At 35.1% G+C, this 22,864-nt stretch overlaps 1 protein-coding gene across 4 annotated transcripts in view; it reads right to left on the bottom strand.

The window, feature by feature from the left end:
• LOC111061289 (vitellogenin-1-like) overlaps positions 1-18,334 on the bottom strand; it is a 54,697-nt gene extending 36,363 nt beyond the window's left edge. The window contains exons 1-9 of one of the 4 annotated variants that reach the window (XM_039442452.1): positions 18,193-18,334; positions 16,495-16,527; positions 14,197-16,195; positions 12,875-13,874; positions 12,069-12,372; positions 10,562-11,823; positions 10,004-10,469; positions 9,280-9,749; positions 8,503-9,170 (exon numbers count right to left, since the gene is read on the bottom strand). In XM_039442452.1, the coding sequence (XP_039298386.1) occupies positions 8,577-9,170; positions 9,280-9,749; positions 10,004-10,469; positions 10,562-11,823; positions 12,069-12,372; positions 12,875-13,874; positions 14,197-16,195; positions 16,495-16,527; positions 18,193-18,226 (6,162 nt within the window). In that variant the 5' untranslated portion in view covers positions 18,227-18,334 and the 3' untranslated portion in view covers positions 8,503-8,576. Of the gene's footprint in view, positions 1-8,502; positions 9,171-9,279; positions 9,750-10,003; positions 10,470-10,561; positions 11,824-12,068; positions 12,373-12,874; positions 13,875-14,196; positions 16,196-16,494; positions 16,528-18,192 lie in introns of those variants that run through there. The other 3 variants (XM_039442453.1, XM_039442454.1, XM_039442455.1) reach the window with 3 other exon arrangements.
• Positions 18,335-22,864: the final 4,530 nt, after the last annotated feature.

Here is a 22,864-nt window from a genome sequence, read left to right as displayed (position 1 = left end):
GACTGAATGTCGTCTGACCACATTCTAGCAATGAATTTCTCTTTAAATTCTTCAAAGTTATTTACATCAAAACGGATGAAAATCCACCAATCACGATGAGCAAAATTTAAATTAAAATTGTTTTCCAAAATACCCTTAATTTTGATCCAGTTTGTGATTTCATTTCTCTCAAGATACTCGGTCAAGTTTACTAAGAAATGCATTGGATTCTTTTTGTCAATTTGCATTTGGAATTCAAACCTATCGAAATTACTATTGTTACCAGTTTGATTACACATCGGTTTTGTTGACATGTTAATTTTATTTATGTTTTTCCTAACCTCAGTTATAGCAGCTGTATTTTCTTGACAATCTAATTTCAAAGAGGATAATACCTTGATTTCCTTGTCTACTTTTTCGTTTAATTCTACAACCTCTTTTTCAACATGCTTAATACTTTCATTATTTTCTACATTGATAGCATTTTGTGTCATATTTTGTTGCTCAACTATGATCTTATTTTTATTTACTCTTTCATTAACCTCATTAACCCTATCAGAAACTTGAATGATTTTGTTTTGCATTGATTTTTCTACATCTAACATTGATATTTCAAGATCATTAGTTTTCTGCTGTAAATGACCTATTTCTTTGTGATTTTTACTTAATGCATCATTTATCTCTTTAATTTTCTGCTTTGTATTAACCTGCTCTAGTCTTATGCTAGCAAATTCTTGCTTCATATCATTAAACCTAGCATTTTGATCTTGTTTCAAATTATCAATCTTAGCATTTTGCTCATCAATCTTAGCATTTTGCTCATCAAACCTAGCATTTTGCTCATCAAACTTTTGTGTTAAGAACGCTATAAGATTTAGATCATTTTTAGCTCCTACCATACTTGTTTCATTTGATATTTCTACTACTTCCTCATGAATTGTTACATTTGAAACGTTTTCACTTACAGCTACACTATCGTTTGAGTCATTGTTTAAGGTTAGGTCTAAATCTTGAGATTCTTCATCTAAGTTTTGAATGTTTTCACTGAATAAAACTTCATTATTTTTATTGTTCTCCATCTTGCTACTGCGTAAAAAATATTTACTCATTAGAACCTGAACTTTCTCGAACCGATTTCCCACTCAGCAGCATCTCCCATTCATAATCCATCAAGATATCTATCCTACCAATAATTTTTTATAACCAGGGAAATATTTTGTAGTTTGAGTCCCACCAGGGGTACCATTTGCCATGCTACCAATTTCTCCTAAATAGGTTGGATAGCATTTCACACCTATTAACCTACAGGAAGTTATCAGCTCCAAAATGGTAGATTCTTGATAAACTGTAAATGGATCTATCGCCTATGAATGAGAAATCCAGTTTTCAGAGCAAACCAACTTATAATCTTCAGAAGAATTTTGGCAACATACAACACAAATCCATAAAACAATACCTTACACACTTAAGCATCTAACATCATTACAAGCTAAATACTTATCCATTTATATAGTTGAAAAACAATGGCTATAGGCTTGTAGACACACAAAACAATTTTATACAAAATTAGAACACCATAAAACTGTTCAAAACTCAATTTAAAACATTAAAAATTCACTTAAACAGAAAAATATTCAGAGAACACAAAACCAGAACACATAGCCAGCCACCATTTTTTAGAGAGAGACTAACAAGTACAGAGTAAAGCCCCACCTCAAAACCAGTGTCGACGTCATGAACACTTCACCGATATTAAATTCCAAAAAATTATAAATTACAAGTTTAGAATTTACATTTTACATTTGTTCTCAATAAAACTTTATTTCGAAACTGTTATTTTAAATTTATATATATCCTCTATATTTATAATGATCTATTCATCTGTTAATTCTGTTAACTCAGTTTCGGTGATACCATGGAATGTGCAACACAATTATTTACGATAAATTCTCAGTTAAAAAGTTGTCCGCATATTGAATACTCTGATATTTACTATCAAGTTTGATAGATCTTGAATTGAAGATTCGATTTTAATCGAGAAAAAATGTAATATTACAGTATGATACAAAATTTACGTGACTTTGAGTGGGCTTGGCATGCACCCATCAACTACAAGCATGAGACAATGCTAACAGATGTCACATGTATCGAGCTTGGTCTGCATCAGACGACTACAAGCATGAGACCATACTAACAGATGTCTCGTGTATCTAGATCAGCCCAACACTACGTGTATCCAGATCAGCCCAACACTGGAGTCACATTCAACTGAAATTCATACTGAGTGCCTTAACAGACTGTTTTCAAAATTCACATCGATAAAAAATCAACAGTGAAAGAAATGGACATTTTTTATTTATTGCAATTTTATGTGAAAATTAAATGTAACAATTCATTTAAAAAATTCTGTTCAACATACTAAATTTTTATGCAATAACATTTAAATTTTCTATCTATTAAACTTATGTAAAATTTCAATAACTATTCTTTAAATATATTAAATTTTCTGTTGAGATAATTTCCTTGAATTATAAAGCTAAATCAAAAATAATTTTAATATTCTACATTTTGAAATATTGTTTGGAAATATATAACAAATGATATTGATGAATTTTTATAATAATTTTCAATTATAGATGACATGTAATGTGTTTGTAGAAAAAATTGTTCCTGTTCTCAAATCTAAAAAAAAACCTTAAATTTCAAATATTACAATGTAATGTAATTTTTTTTCTCAAATAGTAAAATTTGTTATGTCAAGAGTGGGGTATTTGTAATATTAAATTTTTTCTCGATTAAAATCGAATTTTAAATTCGATATTCAAAATATTAATAACACTTGATAGCAAATATCGGTGTAATTGATATATGGACTAAACTTTTCACAGGGAATTTATCATATATACTAGTGTTGAACATCCCACTCTATCACTGTAACAAAGTTCTATTTCTGAATAAACAGATAATTCTAAACAACATAAAGGTTAATTAAATTTAAAATAACTTTGAAAATAAAGTTTTATTGAAAACAATAAATATAATGTTTGTAGACTTGTGTTCTTTGGTAATTGGCAATCAATGACGTGTCTCAGCTTCACCAGAAAAGCTTCTTGTTCTGGTCTCTCAAATTTTTTAATGGCTTGCTTATGTTAGGAGTGTTGTCTTCTGTTGAAATTTTCCTAAATAATTGAAATTTAAGAGGTGTTATTTGTGATCTAAATGTTTTTGTAAAGCTTATTGATGTTATTGAACATATGTAAAATGTGGATTTCATTTTTTCTTTTCATTTTTGTTGAATTTCTTGTTCAATGTTGAAAGTCATAGGCCTGTTTTGAAACCTGTAAATGATAGATAAGTATTCTTAATCTATAAGTTATATATTTTGATCTTGATTTGAAACAATAATTTCTGATTTTTTGTGAAAGCTGTTGGAATCTATTTTGATGAACAGATCAAACATATTAGTAACCTCAATCATGTCCAATCTATGTTCGATCCATGTATGATTATTTGTTCTGGTGTAAACTGAAACTGTTGAATCATTTTATTAAAAAATTATAATTTGATTTGTCAATTAATATCGGGGCACCGAGCTTCTCTCCAGAGTACAAAATTATAGAAACATAAAAGCATAGTTTATATTAATTTATTCATTGATACACAGAACACAATATTCTTCCAATTGATTGAGAAAGGAATAACAGGCACAGCCCAAAACTGTTTCTTTCCCGAATTTTTATGTATATGCTATTAATATGGTAGTCCAAAAAGTGGATTTGAAAACAAAAAAGTTTGAATTTGGATTTTTCATAAACCAAATTAAATAACAAAATAACACTCACTAATCACTTGAAACTGTAAAATAATGATTAGCTTTGACATTTTTTATAAAGGTACTCTAATTTGAATACAAAAAATAATGGATCTTGAATAAAATAATATCGTTGGTTATGTCAAAAAATCAGATAAGGTTGATCAAGTCGGTTTATCTGTAATTGCCAGATAATAGGTACTTCTCATGACATCCGCTGATTGATTGCAAAAGTTCAACAGCTGAGCATAATTCTGTCCCTCTCCCACACAGGCACTCACATCTTCCGTTATCAACAGACCACGAAATTATCATGTGTTTTTCCAAGGATGAATAATTATTATCCTTTTCATGTCCTTCAGCGAGTTTTTCCAGGGATGAGACCTAGTGCAATTGAATGTTTATATCATAAACCTACTATGTTCTAAATTTCGTGAAAACCGTTAGAGCAATTTTCGAGATCCGCTGGACATAAATAAATTACCAAATATATAAATAACCATATAAGTAAATATGAACAAAAATTGCTTGCTTAATATAATAGGAAAGTATAGATGATGAATAGATGAATGTTTCATCAGTATATTTGAATGAGAATAACTTTTGAACGATTTGAGAAATCGTTGCGGGTTTCACCATTCATTTTCTCTTTAAAATCTGTATCGAAATCATGTATCATATGACCTTCCAATTTAAAAAAATGAAGTTGAATTCAAAATGGCAGTTCCAAGATGGCTGACAAAAATTTCGATGCAACAGAAAATCAGTTATTTTTTTCGAATAGGATCCCCAATCATACTTATCATCTAATCTCCCTTATAAAAGAAATGTTCAACTGTTTCTATACAACAACTGGAAGCATGACAAATTGAAAACTTGACGTGATGAAAATAGGCCTATAACCATCCTCAGTTAAATTAAGAATCTAAATGCAAAATTTCAAATTAATCAGTTGAGTAGTTCAGACGTGATGATGCATCAAACATAATTTTCCCATTCCTCACGTGTATAAGTCAGTTTTTTACTTTATTATAGTATAGACATAGAGAAACAATAGCATAAGTAGATATCCCATGGTATAGGACGTTTATGTCGCAACTTTTACTGTTATCTCAAGCCCATAGTTCATGTAATTCTTTCCCGTAAAGCTGTGTAACACTGGTAGTCTCTCATATTGTGCCGTTCATACACTCTCACCCCAACAAAACTAGAATTCAACAATAATCAGCAGTAATCGGCTTGAGATAACAGTAAAAGTTGCGACATAAACGCCCTATACCATGGGATATCTACTTACACTAGGTATTGTTTCTCTATGGTATAGATAACTGAAAAAGACATAATACTTGAGAACCTCACAGTATCATATTGATTTTTTTCAATACCTACATCAATAAGTTTTAGTATCGATTAGATATCCTCCTCAATTTGAATCAGGCAGCCATTTGTTCCCAATTCCAAACGAAATAGGCTACCTACAATATTTGTTTCACTCCGAATTTGTGTCTGATAGTACATTATAACTGAAGAATATAAATTATTACTGTACTAATTGTATTGTATCATGTTTTTCTTATGAATTTCAATGATACAGCATGAAACCTATGTCCATTTCATTTTTACTGGTGGCAAAATTTTACATTAAAAATAATATTATTTGATTAAATCCAAATTTAATTGTAATGGAAACGAATTCCTTTAAAAAATAATTTATAATACGTTTCGAGGGAAAAAATTGAAAACAAAAAAATTTGGAAGAATCGGGATTCGATCCGAGAAACTCTTACTCCAAAACTGAGTGCTCTACCATTACACTACATGGCTCCGTTCGAAAATGAATGTCTTGTAACAACATTATAACATCCTTATAAAAAAAACACTTTTCAGGTCTACAACAATGTATGGAACTTCATGTATGGTGGCATGAATGAAATTTGAACATTAATTTTATTTTATTTTCTTGTAATAAGTGTTGATTTATTAACCTTGATTTGTTGCATTGTTAAATTCTGGCAATAAAGAATTGAATTGAAATTCTGAAAAATCTAGTAGGAAAATTGAAATTTGGGCTTCGAGGTTCACGAGATTGATATTTTTGGAATCTATGTGCAAAATTTGGAGATCTTAATCATTCTTGTTTTTCCAGTATGCAATCCATTAGTTGACATGTTTTGATGCGAACAAACGAACAAACACAACCCTACTCCCTACCCTATTATATAGAATTATTCATTGAATGTTTAGAGATGATAATTTTCCTTTCCACTTGAAAGTAGCGAAAATAATAACTTCATTTAAATCTGTTGATAGAAAAGCCACCTGAAAATTATCGGCCTATCAGTTTGACCAGCAATGTATCTAAAATATTTGGAAAATTAATGAAGCAGCGTATAAATCATCTCAGGGAACATAATTCCTTAACAGAGAATAAGTTTGGTTTCAAGAGGGCATGTCCACTGATAATGCAATGTCTCAGCTGGTGAAGATTGTGTGTAATAACTTCTCAATGAATAAAAAACATTCGCTGTGTTTATTTTTCCATCACAAAACTTATAATCGTGATATCTAGATAATAAGAGAGAGTAGGGTTGTGTTTGTTCGTTTGTACGCATCAAAACATGTCAACTTGTGGATTGCATACCGGAAAAACAGGAATGATTTAGATCTCCAAATTTTGAACATAGATTCTAAAAATACCAATCTCATGCACCTGCAAGCCCAAATTACAATTTTCCTTCTAGATTTTTCAGAATTAATGTTCAAATACATCTATGCTACCGTACATGAAGTTCCATTAGGCTACATTGCTGCAGCCCAAAGTGTGTTTTTTTATGAGGAGGTTTCTTATAATGCTGTTACAAGACTATCATTTTTGAACGCCTTGTAGCGCAACGGTAAAGCGCTAGCTTACGGAGCGATGGTTCCTCGATTTGAATCCCGATGCTTCCCAATATTTTTGTTCTTAATTTTTTCCCTCGAAACGTATTATTATCAATTATTTTTTGAAGGGATTTGTTTTCATTACAATTGAACTTGGATTTTATCAAATAATTATTTTTAATGTAAAATTTTGCCACCAGTACAAATGAATTGGACATAGTCTTCATGCTGTAGACCTATCATTGAATTTCATAAGAAAAACATGAATAGATCACAATAAGATAAGTACCTAATAATTTATATTCTTCAGTTATAATGTACTATCAGACACGAATTCCCAGTGAAACGAGTATTTTAGGTATTTTGTTTTGAATTGGGAAAACAAAAGGCTGCCTGCTTCAAATTGAGGAGGATCCTAATCGAACTAAAATTTATTGATGTATTGGAAAAATCAATATGATTCTGTGAGGCTTTCAAGTATTATGTATTCTTCAGTTCTCTATACTATAATAAAGGAAAGAACTGGCTTATACACGTTTCCCTGGCTAGGGAATTATGCTTGACGCATCATCATGTCTGAAATATACTCAACTGATTAATTTGAAATTTTGCATATAGATTCTTAATTAACCGAGGATGGTTATTTATGCCTATTTTTAGCTCTTCAAGATTTCATTACGTCAAGTTTTCAATTTGTCATGCTTCCAGTTGTTGTACAGAAGCAGCTGAACATTTCTTTTAAAAGGGACACTAGATGATAGGTATGATTGGGGATCCTATTCGAATAAAAATAACTGATTTTCTGTCGCATCAAAACCGCACCGATTTTTCAAACCGTTCAAAAGTTATTCTCATTCAAAGATACTGATAAATCATCCATCTATCCATCATCTTTACTAGGTATAGTAATGGAAAGAGCTGGCTCATACAGGTACGTGATGTAGGAAAATTATGTTTGACACATCATCACGTCTGAACTACTGGACTGATTGATTTGGAATTTTGCATAAAGATTCTTCATTAACCGAGGATGGTTATAGGCCTATTTTCAAATTTCGAATTTTTTATTATGTCAAGTTTTCATTTTGCAGTTTTAAAATAGACCCTTGCGAAGCACGGGTTACCTACTAGTGTTAAATATGCTTATTAAGGATTACAATAATTGGTCAATAGAAATAGTCCATAGTCAATGGAATATTCAGTTAACTGTTCATTGCATCGATTTTTCCAAACACGAAAAGTTTTAAGAAGCTTTCAAATTATACAGATCAATGCCTCTTATTTTTGAAAACCCCCATGCTTTATATTTTATATCCCTTCATTTCCTACTGTATTTTATATTTCGACTGTTCCTTTACAGCCAACTCTATGAAATCTTGGAATGAAGATTCATTGCACAATGTATAGAAAGAAAATGATTGTTTTATTCTTGCTGGATGGACAATATTTACAAGTGCGACTACAATTAGAAAGTGCAATTTGGAAGATTGTAATTCATTCAATGATTATATTATCAACCAGCTTATTATGGTTGCTTATTCTTGCTGGATGGACAATATTTACAAGTGCAACTACAATATTAGAAATTGCAATTTGGATGATTGTAGTATTCATTCAATGATTATTATTATTAACCAGCTTAATATAGTTGTTATCCTATTGAAGCTTGAAATCTTCACAATAAGAAAACTCTGTCAATGAAATAGCTTATATTCAACAATGCAAATTCAAATACCTATCTGATGACATGTGATTACTTTTATGAAACTGATACGGATATAGTTCAGAAATCTGAGGGTCAATAATATGGTACAATAATAACAGACAAGAAATAGTTATTCGAATGCAAAATTTATTGTTCAACTTGAGCATAAATCACATGATGTTTAAATTTACAGATGTATGATTAGTTGTCTCTAACACAACTCTTTGGGACGCTCTTCTTGAATGTGGCATTAGGCTGCTTCTGTCCAAGGTTGACGAATCCACCATTGCTGATCTGACCAACCCAATATTCGGCGTTCTTGCCCTTGCTGATGCACAGGTACTGAACCTCCTTCTCAGATGATTCAGCTGGGGAGAAGCCACTCTGGCACTTGGGGACTGGGTGAATACTGAAGCAGACATGGTCACCATTGTTCTTGATGTCCTGCACCAGTTTGGTTGGGTTGGTGCGCAATTCTGAACTGTTATTGTTGTTCCTGTTGTTCTTGTTGTTGTTCCTGTTGCTGCTGCTGCTGCTGCTGCTGCTGCTTCTGTCATAGTCGTTGGAAGTGATGACATCAGCAAAGATGTGACGGCGCCTCAAGCAAGGCATCTGGTCAGCCTGCCTCTTGAGTTGTTCAACGTTGCTGTTGCTGCTACCTGGCAGAGCATAGGTGGCTGCAAACAGTCTAGCCTCCCTAATAATGCACTTATTGGGTGTGGTGAAGTCAGTGTACTTGTCACCAGAGTAGGTACCGCAGAGACCACGTACCTCACCTCTGTGGTAGCTATCAGCCTGCAAAGCATCAATCATCATTAATATTATCATCAATGACTAGCATTAGCCTAGCATTATTGCAATGAGTGATGTTGCAAGTTGCAACCAGTGTGAAATAGATACTTACATCAATGATGAAGTTGGCACCATCGTGGTAGACAGCAATGCCATGGGATGAAGACTGAACCTGCACCTCTCCATTGTCTGTGACAGAGATCTCAACGAGGGTCTCACCATCAAAGTCATCGAAACTGGTCATCCTGTTGTTGGTAATCTGCACCTTGTTTCCATTGACCTGGACATTGGCGTTGGGGCTGTTGTCACTTGACTCGGAGCCAGAGGGGTTGATGTCAATGACATTCTCTCCCAACAGCATCTTGACAGCCTTGCGCTCAGATCCGGCGTTCTTGGCCAAGACAACAACCTTCTTGTACTTGTAGAAGCTGTTGGACTGGCTGTTGCTGGCACTGTATCTTCCAGAGTTGTCGTTGTAGTTCTTTGGAGTGGAGGCAAACATCACATGCCAGCCTTCAAGGTCAGCTGAGTAGGTCTTGTTGTCGAATGTGCTGATGGAGTTCTTGCTGACAGAACATGTTGCTGCAAATAAGAGAAACAAATGTAGTTATATCTCACTGCTAATTGTTGGTATAGCAAATGGATATATATTATCAGGAACATCAAAATTGTTGAAAAATTGGTAATTTATAATAATGGCAGGAATTTTCAAAATAATTGAAATTGAACTATTAAAAAAATTACTTCCTGACAGCAGTTCATCTTCAGGAACTGTTAGAAAATCATGAATTGAATCTGATGGACATCAAAAATGTTGTTTATTAGTGTAAACTCACGGTAATCGTAGTTCTCATTGTAGGACATGAGCTCAAATGAGTTGAGGGATGGATGGAAGATCACCAGAGGTCTGAGAGCAGGGTCCACTTCAACATTCTTGACATTGCCAGAGAAGAATGGAGTGTTGATTGAAGCATTGAAGTAATGGAGGTTGTTGTTGAACCTGACATTGGCTTCAATCCTGCCAGCAGGATTGCTGTTCTGACTGAACATGTTCTTATTGTGGTATGGGTAGGCAGCTTGAGCCAGAGCTGAGTAGATGCTGTAGGTGATGTTCTTGAGGGCATTTGGTACTCTATCATACTTGACTGAGACATCGTAGTTGTTGAGCATGTTGGCGACCTTGGTGGCATTCTGGCAAGCATATTCAAGAGCCTGGCCCTTCTCCATCAACTGGAAGCATTTCTTGGCCATTGGACGGCTCTTTGCATACTCCTGGAATTCCTGGGTCTGTGACAACCTGGCCTGGAATAAATTAATTCACATATTAATTCAATTGAAAAATGAACATCAATTGGTGTGAGAATGTGCATCAATGTTTGATAAGTGCTACTTACATCAGCATGGATGTGTCCTCCAGCATTGCATTGTGCTCCAAAGGCAATGTCAGCACTGATGTGGGAAGTTGGGTTTGCCTTAAGGGCATCAAGGAAGTTCATGAGTGGCACATTGGGGAAGTTACTGGCAACTGCAGCACACACCTGGGCCTTGGAGTCAGAGTTAGCTGGGTTCATTGATGCAAAGAACAGCATACGAGCGTTTGAAGAAGCATCACTGTTGGCCATTGCTACAGTGGCTACATACTGGGCATTGGATTGACCATGGCTGCCTTGGAATCTAGCAGACACATCAACAACCACAGCATCAGCACCTGAGATGCCAGCAGCAGCCTTGCGCAGGAATTCATTCTGTCTGGAACGACTGTTGGCAGCTGTGGAAGATGGCTGAGCATCAGAGTAGTCTGCCCTGTTGTTATTGTTGTTGTTGCTGCTGTTGCTGTCATGTCCACTGTGGGAGTTATTGTTGTCATCAGAGTTTTCAGCATAGGAGAAAGTAAACTTGGCAACCTGAGAGGTGCTCTGCCTTGGATTGAAGGCAACAGTAATGTTGTTGGAGTTGAGGGAGCCTTGAGCCCAGGGAGATGTCATTGCAGACTGGAAATCAAACTTGCTAACTTCATTGTAGAGTGTGGCAAAGTCTCCATAGCCATTCTCACTCCAGTAGCTGGCCTCAAATGCGAATCCAGTGCTTTCCTTGCCAAATTTCATCTCAATCTGTTCAGCTTTGCCAACATGCACTCTCTCAGTGCCATCCTCCTGCAGAGCTGGGTTGAAGTTGAGGATGTTTGACTTGGTGGTGTAGAGCACTGTGCTGTACTGGAACACATTCTGCTTGTCTTCCTTGTTGAGTGGCTGCACTGTGAATTCGACCTCGTTGTTTTCCAAGTCAATGTTTGCCTCTGTCTGAACAGCCATATAGAATTGCATGTTCTTCTCAACACTGGCATAGTACTCATGGTGGTTGAATGGAGCAACCACACCAAATTTGCTGTTGGCCTGCATTGAGTAGACTGCTTCAATGTCAGCTGAGATGTTGATGTATTGAGGAATGTTGACAAAGTTGTTGTTGCCATTGGCCAAGTCTGGATGAGAGTTGACCTTGGTCTCTCCACCTACATACACCATGGTGGGTACACTGGTGGCATAGACAAAAGGTAGACCCATTGGGGTGGGGAAGGCTACTTTCATTGTGTTCTTGCTGTAGAACTGAGTCAGGTTGAATGAGGTGTGCTTCAGTTTCTGTGCTGTTTCCTTGAAAACTGTAACGTTGAAAGAAAACAATGAATTAGTTCAAAGTTATAAATATTAGGGAGTTGTGTGCTTATATTGTATAAACCTTTATATTTCCTCTCATTATGAGTCAAAAAGTTATTTTCCTGAATTCTTGTTCCCAATACAAAAATATCAATTGATCACTGATTGAAAATTGCTGTAATGTGGATTATCTCTTTTCAGAAACTCAATATTCTTTAGTTTAAAGATATGAGTTTGACATTGTACTTACTGGATGGGATCTTCTCAATGGTGTGGTTGTTGATGGCGAAAGCACGCTTTCCTCCCAGCATGGTGAGGAAGAAGTTTCCTTCCAGCTGTTCAGCCTGGTTCTTCTGGATGTTGAGGGCCTTGAGAACATTCTCAGCTGTCCATTCGTTGTTTGAGTTCCTGTTGTTATGGTTGTCTTCATTGTCATAAGATCCAGACTTGTTGTTTTTGCGGTTGTTGTTGTTGTTGTTGTTGTTGTTGTTGTTCTTGAATTGGGTGTTCACAAGCTCCAAAAGGTCATTGACACTGGAGAACATAGCAGAGTGCTGCAAGAAGAAACAAGAGAGACTTATAGAATACAGTTGAAATAAGTTAGTTATGGTTATGCTTTGAATGATTGTTTCGAAGGTCCAATTACTTCCAAGATTCAGCATTTCAAATTGCTGTAAGAAGAAATAGTTTATGATAGAAGTTACAACTAAAAGCTCTACTTTCAATAAAAGAAGTTGAGACTACAACAAAATGTCATGTTTTGTCAAATTTCAATGTTTCCATGCTAACCAGTACAATTGGTTATATATTTAATTTAGCAATGTTGTCAATGCAGAGTTGTCAATTTGAGTGAATCCAGTCATATGTGCTTGCATGAAAAGATTGAAATTATACACAATTTGGTAACACAAATAGTTGTTTGAGTCTTTTTCTATCAATATCATGCTGATGTATATGAATATGCTGAATATATTTATGCTGTATATGTATGCTGAACGTTCTGAATGTGTTCATGTTCTGAGAACTGTGTGAGAAATAATATGATTTTTTCCTTACATGGAACACTTGGTGCTTGTATCCTCCATCATTGGCCATAAAGTTGACAAACACACTGCTTGGAATAATACTGTCAACACTGCCAATGGAGCTTAATTGGCTTTCGTAGCTCTTGTCAATGTGGTCAACAACAAATGAGCTGAGGAAATTCTTGGACAGGGAGCTTCCATACTCATTAGGGTTGAGCATGTCAACAGCTGCCTGAGCATTCCTTGCCAATTTAATGGAGTTGGGATTCTGATCCATACCAGCAGCACTCTTGATGAAGGATTGAGTAGCAGAGATGACTTCCTTGCTTGGCTCCCAGTGGGTCTGCTGGGCCATCCTCTGTAGCATGGCTGCAGATGGGTTAGCATTGGCCAAAAGGTGTAGGGCAGCCACTCTGAGTTCGGCGGCTTCTCCTGGGTTCTTGTAGATTCTGTAGAGCACAGCACGGGCAGTGGTTGGGTGGACACGGGTCATCTGGTAGAGGCTGGCAACCATCAAGAGGCGCTGGAAGCGTGATGCTGATTTCTTTCCTTCCAGGTAGGGCTCAAAGGTCTTCAATAGTCTTGGGTGTGCAGTGTTTCCAAGAGCTTGGATGTAGACAATGATTTTCTGGCTATCACCCTTTTCAAAGGCACTCTTGAGTTTCTCTTCCAAGTAGGGCATGTATTCCTGATGCAGGGATTGATCATGCTTGGATGTCAAGTGACCAAAGCTGTGAACTCCAAAGCGCATGTGTTTGGTGTCTGAGTCAACTTGAGCTTTCCTCAGGATTTCAGAGAATCCAAGGATGATGGTGGAGTTGAGGTACTTCTGGTTCTGCACATTTGATGAGGTGGCAAATTGGAAGAAAGTCTTGATGTACTGGTCAGTTGGCAGTCTGGCGGTTCTTGGCAGAACAGCAACAAGTTCAGCTGCCTTCTCATTCCTCACATCACCCTTCTCAACCCAGTTCTTGATGGCTTCCAATGCTGGTCCAGTTCCAGCATTAGCTGTAGCATGCTTGAATGCTTCCCTGTTGAAAGAATAACACATCAACTCATTGCTCTTATTTAATTAGCAGTATTATTATTTTAGTCATTGGAATATGATAAATTATCCCTAAATTGATCAAGATTATTCATACTGTGTATGATCATTAGTAATTCCTCTTATAGAGTATGCTTTATATGTTGATCTTTAGAATATAATGAACTTTTCACATTTCAATCAAGATCATTGAATCAATGTATAATCATTAGTAATTCACCTGATAGAGTGTGGGAGGCATTATGAGAATTTCTAAATAAGAAATGTTTTGTTTATCATATTTCAGATTGTGCGGATGTGGGACTTACCAACTCTGGAGTTTCTTGGCATCAGCAGAGCTCTTGCCATTGGCATTGTTCCTGTCAATGAAAAGTCTCTGTTTGACTTCCTGGATCTGCTTGGCTGACATGGTCTGGATCATCCTGGTGAGGATGGTGAAGGAGGTGAGTGTGTTCTGTCCTGGAATGGCACTGGGTCTCTGGACCTGGGCGCCAATCCTCATGGCTACCTTTTGGACTTCATTGACAATGTCGACCTGCTTGTCAGCCTGAATTGAGTTGCCTCTTACTCCAACAAAGTGGGGCAAGAAAGGTGTTCTTGGTGCATCATTCATGCCAGGCTTCTGCTGCCAGTTCTCTTCGCTGCTGTCAAGATCAGAGGATGAGGACGAAGAGGATGAAGATGAGGACGAGGAGGAGGAGCTAGAACTGGAACTGCTTGAGCTTGATGATGAGTCATCATTGTCATTGTTGTTCCTGTTCTTGTTGTTGTTGTTGTTCCAGTTCTTGTTGTTGTCATTGTTGTTCCAGTTCTTGTTGTTGTCATTGTTGTTCCAGTTCTTGTTGTTGTCATTGTTGTTCCAGTTCTTGTTGTTGTGCTTGTTATTGTTGTTCTGGTTTTCATTGCTCTCTTCAGAGGAGTCATTGTTGTTGTTGTTGTTGTTTCTGTTCTGGTTTCTGTTTTGGTTGTGGTCATCATCATTCTCGTTGTTGTAGTTCCTCAGAATACTCCTGCGTGACCTGGACTTGGTCTTCTGCTGGCTCCTCCAGTAAGCATCATCATTATTGTTTTCATTGGAGTTATCCTGGTTGTTGTCATTGTTATTATGGTTGTTCCTGTTATTGTTGTTGTTCTTATTCTGGTTCTTGTTGTTCCAGTTCTTGTTGATGTTGTTCTTCTTACTACTCTTGTTGTTCTCCTCTGAGCTGCTCGATGATGATGATGAGCTAGATGAAGAGGAGGAGGATGATGAAGAAGAGTCACTGCTAGATGAGCTTGAGCTGCTGTCATCTTCATTATCAGCCTGCTGCCTGGTGTAGTGGCTAGATCTTTGGTTGCTCTCACTGTTTGATGCTGGGTTGAACTCATAAACCAGATCGTTGATTTTCTGTGGGTTCTGGACTGACTGAGGAGAGCCAGAAGAGGCATGTGACACGGAGACAAGGGTGGCATTCATGAGTGTGCCAACTACTCCCTTCTGCTGGTTGTAGCCGAATGGACTGATGGCAATCTCATTCTGAGTGACTGATGAGTGGATGGTGTAACTGTCTGGTTCTCCAGCAAGAAGGATACGGCTCGTTGTGGCACGGCTGACAAGGTTGCCCATCTGGTTGCTGGCTGGCTCAAAGTTGCTTTCCTGAGTGAATCCAAAGTGGTAGGTGACTGGGTTATCACAGTTGCTAAAGTTCCTTGACTTGACCACCTGAATGAGACGGCTGTGGCTCTGGCCCTGGCCCTGGCCCTGCTGCTTAACTGCAAGTGGTGCAATCTCTGGGTGCTGTTGCACAACTCTCATTGGCAGCTCATCAACATCGTAGTGGGTCTCACACTTGCCGGTGACAGAGTCCTCCATAACCTTGAACGAGCCACTCACCTGCTGGCCATTGGGCACAATGTTGCGCCTAGACTTGATGGCATTCTGGCCAGTCACATCGACCTGGAACAGGCTGACAAATCCCTTGATCATGTTCAGTTCCCAGGTGGGTGTGTTCCTGTTGACCTGCAGACTGCGCACTGCTCCCTGCTTGTAGTTGACTTGAAAGACTTGGTTTGCTTGTGACAGGGGCAACTGCTTGTACTGCAGCTCATTGCTGCTTAACTCTTGTTGCCAGCCTCCACTCAGGTTCTGGTGCACATCGGCGTACTCGGCCTTGGAGATCTTGAACACAGCCTGGTTCTCATTCTTCGCCTCAACTTCCAATTCTGCTCTCAGGTGCATGCCCACGTACTGGTTTGATCCTGACTGGTGCATGGCTGACAGTGATCTGCCTTGCACATGGTAGCGGTACTGCTGGTTACTGTTCCATGCTGCAATACAATCAATACAATACCTTGCAACTTACAATCATCAATCGATAGTGTTTACACTTCACATCCAAATTGAATAATTAATTCGATCAAGTAAAACAAATCCAGTTACAAGATAGAGGTTAACTTCATCCAATTTAAAATAATACCAATAGCTGCTACCATTAGTTCTTATAAGAAGATAATCAAATAAAAATATCAACATTCTTTGGATGGAATATGATGCTTTTATATTACACTACTATTTTGAAGTGTTTCCACGATATTCTACGCTTATCAAGATCAGCTATGATACTCACGTCCGTTTCCGCTGGCAGATACTCCGGCAACTGCTGAAAAATATAATATAACCTTTTAATTATTGAATTCGCTAATGTCTCAAGTTGTATTCTCATTACAAAATACAAAGTGTTATTTCAAGTAAATACAAATCTCTAAGATTATTCCAATAGTGGATATTAAGCACTTTTTGACACACTCTCTTCATTTTTCTCCCCACTAGCTTTTTCAAGTTTTATATAGGCCTTCATATTTAATATAGATCTACATAATTTTGGATTTAGTACAGGAAAGATAGATATGTTGTGTGATTTGAACTACCGAACTGATTCACCAAAACTGAATTCACAGAGGGTGGTCATATGTATATTTTAATTTCTCATTTAAATTATTAAAACAAGCCTATTTAAAGTGTCCCACATAGCCTGAATAATATAAAAAGCTTATTATAATCTCTTAATAATAATTCTCAAATATCTGTCAAATTGTCAAATACAGAATTTAATTAATCAGTGCACAATACTTAAAAATATGACATGTTTATATTGGATTGGGCCTGAGGCCTGAGCTAATTCCATGAATAAGTCAATTTAATTTGATCTTTCAAAACTATTACATTCATTATACAAGTGATCCAATTGAATTCTAGTTTTCCATTTATTTAATATGAACATAAGAAATTTTAAAAATCACTGTAATCTTATAATATGTTATTTCAATGTATAGGTATGTTGCTATTGTATTGTATTTGTAGGCTATTAATTCATACAGTATAGGTGAGAAGTTTGAGAACGACTTATTATTTCATATAGGCTATAAGGATAATCTGACGATAGGGCTGATTTGAATTTTGATTTATCATGAAAAAATTAACGAATTGTGTAGATGAAACAGTCACTAGGCCCAAAATCAATATTTATTTACAATAAAAGCACACAAAACATTCAACTAATACAGTATTAAAAATCATTACAATAAAAATTTAAATTGATGGATAAGTAACTTGAATTAGAGCAAAACAAGAAGAAGTAATTAATGAATCCTGGTGAATTAATAAGAACTTATTCATTTAAGGCCAATAACTGATTGGGGGTCTTACTCAAACATTAAATGCTACATTCAATTGACTTTATGACTTTAAATTTTGAATGGCGGATTTTATTCAAATGAGGATTTTTAAATGGGAAGGGTTTTATGTAACAGATTATTCTAAAACAACAAAAAATCAAGAATAAATCAATGACGAAAACCGCACAGCGATATCTCAAACAGTTTCAAAAGGTATTCACATTTGAAAATGCCTCACACTTTCACAAGTTATCCTTGTATATGAAATGTTAAGCCGTTTTCAAACTTCTCACCACTCTGTGTAAATCATCTGTCCATAATAATTGAATTATTTGAAAATTTCTCAAACGTACCTATGTTGCAACTGTTTATTGAATATTTTATTTAGGATATTATGCGTGTTAATAGATATGGATGTGAAGATATATAAATTATATAAGTGCATGATTAATCAAGTGCAAGTTCTATTGATTCAATGCAAATTGATTTCATTGTTCTTCTCTAAAAATTATTATTATTACTGTAGGTAACCTCCAAGTGCTTGTAGTAATTCGACCCACATGATTGTGATATGGTATTTTTTGTCTACTATTCTGCTTGAATGTTGATGAATGATATAAATATTGACAAAATAGAGACTATTTACTCACCGATAACGCAGAAAATCAGAGTTATTCCCTTCATGTTGAGTCAAGCAGTGAGAGCTGGACCCAAGCAATCGAATGATCTCTAAGGCTCTTGTCTCGGTATTTATATCGTACTGTAAGACTAAGCCCGCAAGCATTAGTGATTATGACAGTCAAGGGATCAGAACACGTGCTTGATAAGAGTGACGCACAACTTAGCAAAGTCAGCAATTCCATTCCTATCTCTCTCACAATTCTTGTGCCTTGACCAATTTGGAAAATGAGTTCCAATATTAGTATTCATCCTGAGAATTTCTTAAAATTAAATATATTCAGGTAAACTTCTTTGCATCAACCTGATTTTAATTTATAAAATAAGTTATCTCAAAAGCTTAGTATCATGGACTAGCATTCAGGTTCCTCATGTTTTCCTTTCACTTTGAGGAAGAAGAATGGAACGCAAATTATTGTGTTATCCATACTATAGGTTTGTATCCCATTTGTTCGTCCAATGATCGAAATGTTGAAATTGAATGTAGGGAACACAAAAATAGTCACCATGTAATTTGGGTTTTAATTTACAATAAATGTGTAAAATGGGTTTCAGAAACTTATCTCTCTCTAGTATCATGTCTCAAAAACGCCTGAGACTATATCACGATTGAATAGATCACAATCTTGTGGAATAATAAAATGCAAGTTATTCTGTGCAGTATAAAATAATACAAAGTGATTAAATTTTTTACTGCTTTTTGAGCTTATTGTGATTGCTGGAATCCTTGGAAAAGAAGGATTTGGTTGAATATATGGATTGTATTTTGAAAAATTGGGTAGAATGGGTTGCAGAACCGGATCTCTCGTAGTTTCCAATTGTGTTCCACTTGAAACATGCAGACTTGGTTGCAGAACCAAGTAAATTAAACTTCGAATGATGTTTGATCAAAACAAAAAAAAACAGTTTTTAGAAACTAAAAACACCAGAAAACTAGTTCTAGTTCACCTGTCAACCTCTTTTAGTCTTCACTCATGTTTCACTTGAAACATGCAGATTTGGTTTAGAAAAACCTCTTGATCAATAACACAATAACTTATAAAACGAAAACTTGTCGAAGATGTCATTCTCAAATTATTTTCAGCTACTTAATTAATTATTCCTTTTTTTTATTAATTCAATGTGTGTTCAATAATTGGTGTTATTCATGTTGTTATTGATGGATGAAAATTGAGAAACTAAAAATTGAAAGAAAAATTAAATTGAAATATTGATGAATATAGAAATGAATTTCCTTATGGTACGGTAACTGATAGAAAGAATAGACAAAACATCTTGAATGTGGTAAACGTCTTGATTTTAAATATTTAATATCTACTATTGCATCACCTAGACTATTTCTTTTTCAATCAATAATTTGTGTCATTTTCTTATACCTAGAGCCATTTGATGATACTACAATGAACTGTTTCCTCTTGACTAAGATTTCATGACTGCTATAAAAATTCTGATATGCTGTTTTCTAAACTGAAAATCGTTCTATTTTATTTGACTAAAAGTTCAACTGTTTTTAAAACTTGAGAGATAGAAACAGCATTGAGCTTCCAGTGTGTTGGTCTCCTCTATTGTATTTATTTGTGAGTATTAAATAAATGAATGTTCAAATTATTGTAGATTCTCAATTGCTATTGTGGAATTCCATAATCAAACACTTGAATATTTGGCCAGTTTCACTTATTTTTTGACACTTGTCTGCAATTTCGTGACTTCACCTGTCACTTTTTCAGCAGCAAAAACCACAAAACTACAGTTCTGAGCTCAGAATAATGAATGGAATTGACTATATTGTTAACTGTGTTTTCAAATATTAGCTCAATATGGGGAAAAATCAACTGAGAGAAAGTAGTATGTCTACCTCCTTTTTTGTCTTCCTACTGTATTTTTAATGTTCCAGCATTTCAGTTCTTGATAGTGCAGAGAAAAATAAAATGTAGATTCATTCATCGTCCTTCACCTTCTCTCCCATCGCCCAGAGCTTAAGTCATCATAATTATATATATATATATAGTTTGTCAGGAATCATGTCCTGACTTATGGACACCTGTTTTCAGAACACTCTGTATATGTAGTCAACGATCACCAATTTTATTTGGAGAATTACACAAATATGTTTCAACGCCTATTATGACACTGGAGATGACATTTTGAATGATGTTGTCTTCATTATGAATAAATATCTCACCAAACACTGTGACAGAAGTCAATAATTTCTCATAACAAGCCTTCTTTTATGCTGTTATTTAATTTTATCCCAGATATATCATGTATGGCCTGCTTCATCCTAATAATGCAACTCTACTTGAATGACTTGCCGTTGAAACTTGTAACGTTAGATGGGTGAAAGACACTTCAATCTATGATTTGATGCGTAAGAAAATCGAGGAAGTTGTTAAACGATGATATGATGCGGATTATCAACTTTTTTATTCTTATTTAATAGGTAACGGTATACTTTGTGGCAGCTTTTATTCATAAATGAGATTTTTCTCATTTAATGCGCTAGACATTCAACGTTCTGGTAAATTTGATTGATCCATGGAAGTAATTATTGATGTTATTGATTTATTTAAAATTAATTCTTCTGAATACAATACTACATCATACATAACTTTCAGCAATAAACATATCGCATAAAATAATGTGATTTAATAACGTAAAGAGAATTCAATTTTTTAATAATGTTTACAACAAACATTCAATTATAAAATATAATCCTCAACCCACCAGGAGTTGTAATAATCATTTTTATCCTGGAATAGAATAATTGTTACAACAGCAACAATGTTCCAAGTGAATAAAGTTAAAAAATGTTTTCTTTTTGAACGAAACTACTACAAATAGAGACTATAGATATTTAGTTTCGCACGTTTTGAAACCGATGTTTCATTTTTTCATGAGTTGCTTTTTGAAATGTTCTTGTGGTTTAATAGGCTGTTATGTTTTAATTCCACAGGTTATTTGAGTGCATCCAAAACAGGAAAATACTGATTATCATCAACATTTCTGGTTTGATTGAGTTTATCGGCGAATTTTTCTTGTAATCCATTCATTCCCATACCCAAATTGGAGACCTTGAAATGACAAATACTAAATTTGAAATTTGAATGCAATCTTCTACCATCTTCTCTCAATAACATTAATACCGGAACGTTCCCCAATATAATTTTTCAATTAAAAACTACATAGAAGTGTTAAATAATAATAATAATGTATTGAAATTGTTCACAAAAAGGACACTCTTTTTTCACTTTGATTCTGATTTATGTATTAATATTTTGCTGAGAATGACGTCCATATCAGCAGTGGTTAATTTAAGTGTATTTGTTTCTATTATACAACAGTTGATTCAATTTCTAATATGGTTTTTTGGTTGTAATATTGTAAAAATTTTCATATTAATTTTTTAACTGTCAAATATCCATTTTCATTGTTCAATCAGTCGTTATAAATTCTAATTTTCAAGTGCAGATATTTTTGGACTGAAAATTGTGATGTGGAGTGAGAAAAGTAAAGAGTGACTTCAAAAGTAAGAGTAACACCTTATTTCGAACTGATAATGATCTAAATTTGGGAGGAAAATATTAAAGGGTTCACCTGTTTTTCCTCTTCCAATATCATTTTAATGATAAGTTATTTTGTACAAATGGATGGATAAATAAATATGAGACCAAGACTGGAGCATAATAATGGAGGGATAATAATGGAAGATGAACTCACCTATAGGTTTTGATGATCTAATAACTTTTTATTTTTCCAGCTTAGTTATTCTTCTTGACTCTTATTCAGATGAAGTTAAGTCACATGATATTATAATTGTTTGAGTTATTGATGTAGGTGAAGGAAAAATGTTGTGTGCATCACGGGACTAAAGTCCTTTTTCCTTCAGGGAGATAGTTATCTTCTACATACCTCGTTTGCTATATGATGCTTCCCTGTTTCTCTCAGTGATAAAACACTCCACATTGAATCAGTCTTCAAATAAAAAGTAAATCATTCCCTTCAACTCAAAGTCTAGCTTTCAAGACAGAGTACTGAAGTGCTACATTTTTTATTCAGGGAGTAAAGTAGTCGCTTTACACCCTAGGGACTAAAAACAACTGCATTTAGATAAGATAGGAAGCATTTGTATTAGTCTATGTCTCTAAGCACCTGTGTTGGAGGTAGGTGGGAAGCAAAGACCATGTATCAGAGCGGTAGTAGCTTATAATCTATTATAATAGATGAACTATTCAGAGTTGTTATTCAACGAGAACGTATTATGAACTGTGGATTTAGGTAATGTTTGAAGTTGGAACGAGCTTCCGAGTAGCTTATACATTGATTAAAAACTGGTTAACAGGACTTGAAAATCACTCTGTATCTTGGTGTTATGCTAGATGAGAGGCTTACCTCATTACCACATATACCACATTGATAATCAAGAAAAAAATTCCAAGTACCCTTAGAAAATGATAATAATAATAATAATAATAATAATAATAATAATAATAATAATAATAATAATAACTGTATGGCTTTTATTGGCTGAGAGTTCCATCTCGCCTGAATATACCATTAAAGCCGTCAATGGGCCTTTTGACTGTCATACTTCAGCCGGGACCGACAAAGTTTAACGTGCCCATCCGATAACACGGGAGTGACCTT

This window comes from Nilaparvata lugens, chromosome X, assembly GCF_014356525.2.
Source record: "Nilaparvata lugens isolate BPH chromosome X, ASM1435652v1, whole genome shotgun sequence".
Classification (NCBI taxonomy): domain Eukaryota; kingdom Metazoa; phylum Arthropoda; class Insecta; order Hemiptera; family Delphacidae; genus Nilaparvata; species Nilaparvata lugens.
This window is presented reverse-complemented; position numbering and strand designations above follow the sequence as displayed.